General features: G+C 34.6%; 1 protein-coding gene across 2 annotated transcripts; it reads left to right on the top strand.

Moving 5' to 3' along the window:
- Positions 1–745: 745 nt before the first annotated feature.
- Positions 746–7,571, top strand: LOC107910294 (UBX domain-containing protein 4). 2 transcript variants are annotated; one of them, XM_041088565.1, is made up of 13 exons: positions 746–844; positions 1,015–1,238; positions 2,027–2,174; positions 2,758–2,853; positions 3,198–3,274; positions 3,479–3,558; positions 4,052–4,112; positions 4,866–4,933; positions 5,054–5,135; positions 5,710–5,796; positions 5,873–5,950; positions 6,335–6,454; positions 7,213–7,571. In XM_041088565.1, exons 2-13 carry the CDS (start codon positions 1,071–1,073, stop codon positions 7,387–7,389), a joined length of 1,242 nt encoding a protein of 413 aa, XP_040944499.1. In that variant the 5' UTR covers positions 746–844; positions 1,015–1,070; the 3' UTR covers positions 7,390–7,571. The 2 variants fall into 2 exon arrangements, with proteins under 2 accessions (XP_040944499.1, XP_040944500.1); XM_041088566.1 differs by lacking the exon at positions 746–844 and having other exon boundaries at positions 929–1,238; positions 2,027–2,153.
- The last annotated feature ends 1,483 nt before the right edge of the window (positions 7,572–9,054 follow it).

Below are 9,054 nucleotides of genomic sequence, written 5' to 3'. Positions count from 1 at the left end.
AATTGTTGTGCGGATGTGCTCGCTCGCTTGGGAAGAGATCACCTTAAGTGTTTCGCCATCTTTTGGTTTTTTTTGATGACGAGTTCTTTTGTATCTGCAATTCTCCTACAGATTTAGCTCTTCTTATTGCTAAGGATGCTAGGGGAATGTTTTTGCATGCACTGTTTGACTTCTCTGTTTAATGCATAAATGTTCCTTTCTCCAAGAAAAAAAAGAAACTCCAAAATTTACCGACCAACCCTAAGATCTCCTTTATTTATACGGAAAAAGATATATCTTTTATAAGATGGTGGATTCGGTTCAAATCGAATTAGTATTAATCAAATTACTTGAATTGTATAATTCTTTAATTGTTAATTTAATTAAATTTTTTAAAAAAAATAAATTGAATCGAAATATTTCGATTAATTTAGTTAGTTAATTAAAATTTATATGTTTTTTAGCTAAAACAAATATAAAATATATAAAAAATATATTGAAATCAACTTAAATATATTTTTATGTCTTGAAACTACATAAATCTTAAAATTAACACATAATATTAATTATTAAGTTCTGTTAATTTGATTAATTCAATTAATTACTTTATTTTAAACCAAATTAACTAATAACAGAAATTTCAAAAAATTATTAATCAACCTTTAATCGAATTAAGTTTGACCACCGACTAATTAATTAAATTAAATCGAACTGATCTATTAATTCGATTTTAAAGGAAGTTTTAATTCCTTGCCAAATACAAATAAATTTCGTCACCCATCCCGGTCGAGCTACTCACCTGATCACATAGGTTTTATCCGAATTTGGACCAGATGAATTTTAATTTGAATTGATTTTATTTAAGGTAAAATTGTTTTTATTTTAATTTCTTATTTTTAATATAGATATATTTAAAATATTTTTTAATTTTGAAAATGAAAAAAATTTGACTTATGAACACCCGTATCCCTCACCGAGAAAGCACCTTAAAAGGGTGAATCCCAAAAGCCTTATGATACATTTTTTCATCTATAGATTCAGAGAAGAGTCAAGTATCTGAAGAGGGAGCTTTGATCAACGAAATTCCATCGATGGCGGGGGTTTCTTTGAAGTGTGGGGACTGTGGGGCTCTGTTGAAATCGGTGGAGGAAGCCCAAGAACATGCGGAACTCACCTCCCATTCCAACTTCTCCGAGTCCACTGAAGCTGTTCTCAATCTTGTTTGCTCTTCTTGTGGCAAACCGTGCCGATCCAAAATCGTATGACATCCACTTTTACTTTAATTTCGTTAGGGTTTTATTTCAACGTCTTTTATTGTTCTAGTCTTTTCTTGATTTAATCGCGTTTTAAAACTTTGATCTTGTATTGGGCTTAATTTGCATTTTCTCATGAATTGAGTTGGAATTGAAAGTTTAGGGTTTAAATTGAATTGGATCTAACTTGAAAGTCGTGCTTTTGTTACTGTCTTAATTTAATTTAAGTGTTTGCTTAACCGGTACTTATACTCTTCGGTTAAGAATTATTTAGTTACCTTTTGAAGAATTTGTTACTTTTAGTATACTTCTCTTTCAATATATACTTTCGCCAATGCCATTAGGCACTGGTTAGCATTTAATTTGAATTTTGAAGTTTTTCTTTTGTGTTGAATTGGTTTTTGTTTGAGAACTTTTCTTTTGCATTGATTTGGGTCTTTTGAGGACTTGGTAAATTACCTAGGGGAAAGTTGGAAGGTTTGCTATTACAATATGGATGTTTAGATTAAAGGCTTTGGTACATTTTTGTGGCTATGGTTGTTGGTAAGTTTCCATCATTTTGTAGTATTTGTGCATACATTTGTTTCTAATCTCAAAAGGTTGCTTTTGCTTACATGAACTGGATTTTTGCGGGATTTGAAGTTAAAACTACATTTTGATTTTTAAGGAAAATTTTATGCTATTAAAACAAAATCTCAAATGGTTTACAACTCTGTGATACTTTTTTTTTTTTTTTGTAAAATATGTTTTCCATTTTGTGATTTGTGGGGCTTTACTCCTGTTTCATCTCGAAGGAAAGTGATTTGCATACAAAAAGAACGGGGCATACAGAGTTTATTGATAAGACTTTGGAGGCAGCAAAACTAATCAGTTTGGAGGTTCCAAAGGTAGCTAAGGAGTCAGAGGAGGCTATTGCTGCAGGTAGCACCAGTGAGCCTGAAGGTACATTTGCAATTTGTATTTATTTGAAATTTCAAGGTTAAATTGTTTTGTGTCAGTTTCTCATTATATGAAGGGTCATTTACTATTAAGTTTATTGTAGAGCGTAGCGATTGGCTGTTTTGAGTAGATACTCTTCTTGTACAAAATATTTTCTGGATTTAATTGTTTGACAGATTCTTCTCTTATTACATGGCTTTGCAGCTTCTGGCCTTTGGGATGAGAATTTGACGTTTCCATTTCATTGGTTCTGTTGATTTGTTATTACAATTTGATAGCTAGACCATTATTTGCGAAGCACTGTTTTAATGCCACAATTCCATTTACCTTTTCTTTTTGGTGGGGTGGGGACAGGAATAATTGATGAAGATGTTATTCTAAATTGTACTGTGGGGGAGTTTTACTCTTTCTGCCAAATGCTACTGAGTGATAGGAGCTGGAATAATTTCATAATTGTAGATGATTCTGTATTTTCCTTATGAAAATTTTACCTTCTAATAACGATGCAAATTTGAATGGACATAATTGCTCTATATATGTGTGAATTCATTGTCTCTAATTGTTTCCTTTTCCTTTGTTTTGGTAGAGATGGTTGTGCCAGAGGTTGACAAAAAACTGCTTGAAGAACTGGAAGCAATGGGTTTCCCTACAGCACGAGCAACCCGTGCACTCCATTTTTCTGGTAAGGCCATTTAACATTCTTCTTTAATTGCTATAGATTACATTTTCCTCTCTCTTTCCTGCCAGGTTGTAAATCATATTACTTCTCGTGTTGGATATAAATCAGGTTGTGAATTTTCTTTTTGCTCAATGTTCGTCTCCATTTTGAAATGCTTTAACTCCATAATCCAACAGGTTGCTTTGCGCAATATAAGTTTTTATACCACTAAGGTCAACTAATTTTCTTTTATTGGCATTCATGATTTCAATACTACAAATACAAGGAAATAGTAATGTGGGTTTCATACTATAGGTGCAAGCCTATGGCATACTTGCTGTTGTATAAACATTGGGTTTCTTCTGCAGGTAATACAAGTCTTGAGGCTGCCGTGAACTGGGTAGTTGAACATGAGGCTGACTCAGACATAGATCAGATGCCCATGGTATGTTCTTTGTGTCCTATACGGTAGAGTTGCGTTTGCATCTAAAGCCTTACCCATCCCAAATCTGATACGAATTTTGATTAGAAGGCCTTATGAGGATAGGGGAGGGTTGGGTTTTGCCCCTAAACATCCCTATAGTCAGCCTTATATGTGTAAGACATTCCCTTGCATTTATTGGGTTTTCACCTGCATTTGTCTTTTCAGGTACCTGTCAACAGACATGTTGAGGCATCTAAACCTTCTCTTACACCGGAAGAGATGAAACTCAAAGCACAAGAGCTACGGTATGGCTTATAAAGTTGCATTCTTCAATATTATAAAATAGAATGCCTAATTCAGTCATTGGTGATTGAAGCATTTGTCATTGCTTTTTCACCTATATTACTCGGACTCGGGTGTGAGTGTTTGACACGGGTTTTTTCAAAAAAAATTTCTAAGTTTTTCCAAGTATTTTGAGGATTCTTGGTCATATCCATGGTAGTGATAATAGATATTCTTTGGACACTAATATTTAAGGAAAAAACATAGTTTCCACTTTTAGTATAATAACCCTTGATCATACTGCCAAGCTCCAGGTGTCTGGCCTGTCTTATGCAGCTAAAAGTTCATTCCAATCTCTTTCATTTTTATGATATGAAAAGTTTGAAAGTTCTCTAGCTTGTCTTTCCTTGAAGGACTATGATACATTTCAGATATATTTCAAGATGTTATTGAAGACTTGTATGTCTGTGGGACAGTGTTCTCCTGCTTCATATTCATCTTATTCATAAATAATAGGGAGAGGGCTCGGAAAAAGAAAGAAGAAGAGGAGAGGAGAATGGAACGAGAAAGGGAAAAGGTGGTCCTTCATCTTTTGTTTTATCACTCTGCAGTCTAATTTTTGTAATGAATATGTATGTATAAGTATATATAATGTATATCCTTAAAGCTGTTTCCTACACTGGTAGCACATATGATGTTTTTGTACTGGGAACAATTGATTTAGTACCTTTGCATAATCGTAGGACTTGTGATCAGAATCAGAGATAATTTCGGTATACTGTTAAAAATGTAATGGAAAGCCATAGAAATATGTAAATATTTCTTTTGACCAATTTTCTATTGAGAAATGCATTAATGCATATTGGAATAGTTTGGGATTGGTCAAATATTGTTTTGTTGTGATTGTCCAGTTGGTAGAAATGTTGTCTCAGCTAACTTAGGCAGCATTTATTCTTCTGAACTAGAACATGGACAACAACCACACTATGCTTGTAAATAAGCTTTTCCCACCTCATGGGATTTCCAAAAAAGGAAGGATTAGCTATATGGACGATTGCACTCTCCTGCTCTATCTAATACCCATTTCCTCATTAAACTCATGTAAAATGTAAGGTCCTTTTTTGTAGTTTTCATTCATGTCTTTGGTCTTCTCTTTCACTCTGTTGGCATTGTTAATCTCCTTCAAACCACATTTTCTTCATGGAGCATTTGTAGGGCCATAAATCATGTTGAATTGGTTTCTCTCTCTCAACTTCTTCCTGAAGCATGTTGTTTCATGATTCTTGCATCATAAAACTTTTTCTGTGTCTGATAGTATTCAATGTTTCAGGAGAGGATTCGAGTGGGCAAGGAGTTGTTGGAAGCAAAACGTATTGAAGAAGAAAATGAAAGAAAACGGTTTGTCTTCTAGTTTATGTTGTGTGCCTTTCCCCCTTCTGTTTGCAATGATTTAATCCAACTTTGATTGCATGATAATTGTTATTCTTTTTCTTTTTCCTTTTTTTTTTGCTTTCACAGTTTGGTGGCCCTGCGGAAAGCTGAAAAAGAGGAAGAGAAACGAGCACGGGAAAAGATTCGTCAGAAATTGGAGGAAGATAAGGTTCTAACTCTTTCTTCCCGTGTCCAATCAATTATCCACTATGTTACTCGGACTTGGCATGAGTGCTTGATATGAGCATGTGTCCAGCATGGTATGCTCGATTTTTTACATGTTTTTCATGTATTTGGAAGATCCTTAGAGGGTCATATCTCCATTTCTATGTGTGGGTATGTGCCAGATGCAGTGTTTGACATGAATACTTAAAAAGGAAAATGAAGAATCGGAGTTACATAGATTATCCAACAGTGGTAACAACTTTATCTCTTCTAGCAGCTAACAGAAACAGTGCCTATGTTGCAATTTTCACTTGTCATAAATTCTACAATAAAAAATAAAGGCTTGTTATGTTACTCGGACTTGGTTGTGAGTCTCGGACATAGGTGTGTTAAATTTTTTCTGAGATTTCCCTGTGTTTGGAGGGTCCTTGGAGGACCATATCCCTATACCTTTGTTCGGATATGTTTCAGATACAAATGTTGGACTTCAAGAAAAATGAAGTACCGAAGTAACATAACTTTTTGTTACTTGATTCCGCTGTTGAGATCTGGAAAATAAATTTAAATATGTCTCGCAGGCAGAGAGAAGGCGGAAGCTTGGGCTGCCACCAGAGGAGCCTTCAGCAGCACCGAAACCTTCTGCACCCATTGTGGAGGAGAAAAAGGTAATAGCCTTTCTGTCTGAATAGCGCTGATTGTTGTAATTCAAGTTTTCATACAACTCTTTTTTCTGTATTGCAGAGCGCATTGCCAGTTAGGCCTGCCACAAAGGCTGAACAAATGCGCGAATGTTTGCGATCCCTCAAGCAAAATCACAAGGTGAATAAAATCTTAATCTTGATCACTACTTATTTTCACCTTGCATAGGAAGCATAGATGTAGACATACATTGGGACACGAAAAGTTTTGAAAATTAGGACATGGATATGACGGGACATGATAATGAAAAATATCTTTTTACATTATAATGTAGAATAAAAAAATGTAAAATTTTTACTTCCTAATATAAAATAAAAAGTATATTTGAAAACTAGAATCGGACAGACCACCGGTTCCGGTCCAGTCTGATTTTTATTCCGTGGTCATTGGTAACAACAAAAAATTTAGCTCATGTCACAAGATCATGTCACTTATAGCATATTTAAGCAGCAGATCATTGTTTTGGCCTAACATTTTTTATTCTGTTCCGGTTTTTTGGATAAGGATGATGATGCGAAAGTCAAGAGAGCATTCCAGACTCTTCTTACATACATAGGAAATGTGGCCAGGAATCCTGATGAGGAGAAATTCAGAAAAATTAGACTCAATAATCAAACTTTCCAGGTAACAATTTGAACCCTTAGTATCACATCAGCTACTGATTTCAACATCGATGATTATTCACATATATTTTGTTATTTTTTTCTGAGATTTCTTTGCCAATATTACCCAAAATGAGCATTAGCCAAAAAAGAAAAAAAGGGTCTGTTTAAGCAAATGAGCCAGGTTTTAGCACCAATATACAAGGCTAAGCTTGGCTCAGCTTGTTTTCTAATTATATAATATATGATATATTATATATATTATGTAATTTATTATAGCATAAACCTTAAAAGATATATTATCTGTGCTTAATAACTTAATAAAAGAAAAAAAAAAGTAAGTTACAAAAGATCATATAAAAAAATAACACGTCAAAAAATTAGAAAAAGTATTGTAGGCAAACATAAATAGGTTTGGATTATGCATTTACAAATATAGATGGACTGATATAAAATTTTAGGTTAATATTTTGAGTTAGATTGGACTTGGACAAGTTTTACATGTACTGCTTCTGTGTAATTGATCATATAAAAAAGCTTTACCCATGAAGACATGTGGACACGGCTAACATTTCCTTTTATGATTATACTCTGCTGAAATGACATGAACATGACATGAATACATGCATATATCAAGTCTATGTAATATGGATTATTAATGCATCTAAGTTTATATATGTGAAAAAAAAAAGCATAAACACGAGCATGGCGCAATAAAAATACAGGAACAGGACAAGAAATCTACCCACATCTCATGATTTTATGCTTCTATCATAACAGGATAGAGTTGGATCTGTAAAAGGAGGAGTGGAGTTCTTGGAGCTGTGTGGGTTTGAGAAAGTTGAAGGAGAGGAGTTCTTGTTTCTCTCAAGAAACAAGGTCGACATGCAAGTTCTCAACTCAGCTGGATCTGAGCTCAACTCTGCTATCAATAATCCTTTTTTTGGGGTCCTTTAACTCTGAAAATTTACTTTCATAAAACTATATAATTAAGGCATATGCATTCATATATCTATTTTGGCTTGTTCCTCTTTGGTTTTTCTTTGGAGAATGTGGAATTTTATCTGTGAATTTAATTATGTACCAACTGAGTATTTTCCGCTCATAACTTTCACATAGTTTGGTTTATTTTTACTGAACCTCATTTAGCTACCTTATATGCTTGCATCTTTCGACCTCTCAATTCAGTTCGGTTAAGTGATATGAGCCAAAATGAATACCAAGCAAAACGACGCGTTTTGCTTTAGTGACATGGTGTGCAGAATACTTGGTGATACGGGGTGTTTCATCCAACTATTTCTTTTACTTTTTATTTTCTTTTTGCTGTTACCTTCTCTTATATTGGTTGAGGTCATTGTTTGGTTAATGAAAATTGAGGTTCTCTCTCTCTCTCTCCTGTTTATTCTTCTTCCTTCTCAAACACTTCCTCTCCTCTCTAGAATTTCTCTCTTCCTTCCTTTCTTTCTTTGCCATTTTTGGCTTCTTGATTTCTATTCATAACAAAGGCATAAGAGCTTTAGTTGATCTTCCATGGTTGGTGATGAGTCGAATCGAACCCACTTGATCACAATCCATCATATGCTTTATCCTATTATCATGGAAGCGCTCCACCAAGTTTTCTCACCTCATGGATTTGTGAAGAAAATCGTCACATTTCAAACTTTGATTTGCTTTCAAGCCTTGATCCAATTTGAAGGACGCTTCAATGCTATCTTAGTTAGAATTGCTTTCAAGCCTTGATCCAATTTGAAGGACGCTTCAATGCTATCTTAGTTAGAATTTCTTTACAGTGTCGTAATATTTATGATGATTGTTATCAGCTTGAAATATAGTTTTATAATGACGGTGAGACAATCTAGGGGTCATGTGTGAGCGATAATGTGATTGTAACGGTACCTTAAATGATGGTTTCCAAATTTGAAAATGGTGATACAGGTGGTGGAGGTAAAAAGGCCTAATAATCGTATTTATCCGCCATCCTATTTGACACCGATGGTATCGAGTGACACGGATGAGTACCACGCGATCCTTAAGAACAAGCTCTATCAAGTCTGCACGACTGTTGCCTTCTCTTATGCATCGGTTGTGAAGGCAGGAGATTCGTCTGTGCAAGTCGAAATTCAAGCACTTCAATCGGATTTGATGTTCAAGGTTCCTTCGATATAGAAAAAGGGTGAACCTGATTATGGTATTTCGATTGTTGCAATTACACAAAATGTCAGGGACATGAGTAAGGTAAGCCATAACTGGGACAAATGATAAGTGTACAGTGATGGGTAAGATTTCTCCAAATGAATAATCCTTCAATAGAGTGCCAGTAGCAAACGATCTAATTGATGATTTCGACGAGATTTCAGGTGATTCTGTTGTTGGGAATTTTGGCTTCTACTCTATATTTTGTTCATTGGTATTCGGTTAGATTTGATAACTCTTGCAAAACCCGTGCTTTGGATTACTTAGGTAGTGAGTTGTTCAAGAGTTCCTCAATTGTCTGTGCTTGTTGCAGTCCATACATACCTGAAGAAAGTGTGGTTTTGTTAGAAAATGGTACACTGTTCTTGTTTGATTTAGTTTCTTATGTTAATTGACAGTCACTCAATGGCTATGTTATAGGGAGTGAAC

This window comes from Gossypium hirsutum, chromosome D02 (assembly GCF_007990345.1).
Source record: "Gossypium hirsutum isolate 1008001.06 chromosome D02, Gossypium_hirsutum_v2.1, whole genome shotgun sequence".
Taxonomy (NCBI): domain Eukaryota; kingdom Viridiplantae; phylum Streptophyta; class Magnoliopsida; order Malvales; family Malvaceae; genus Gossypium; species Gossypium hirsutum.
Note: the sequence above shows the minus strand (reverse complement) of the source record. Positions and strands in the feature narration are given on the sequence as shown.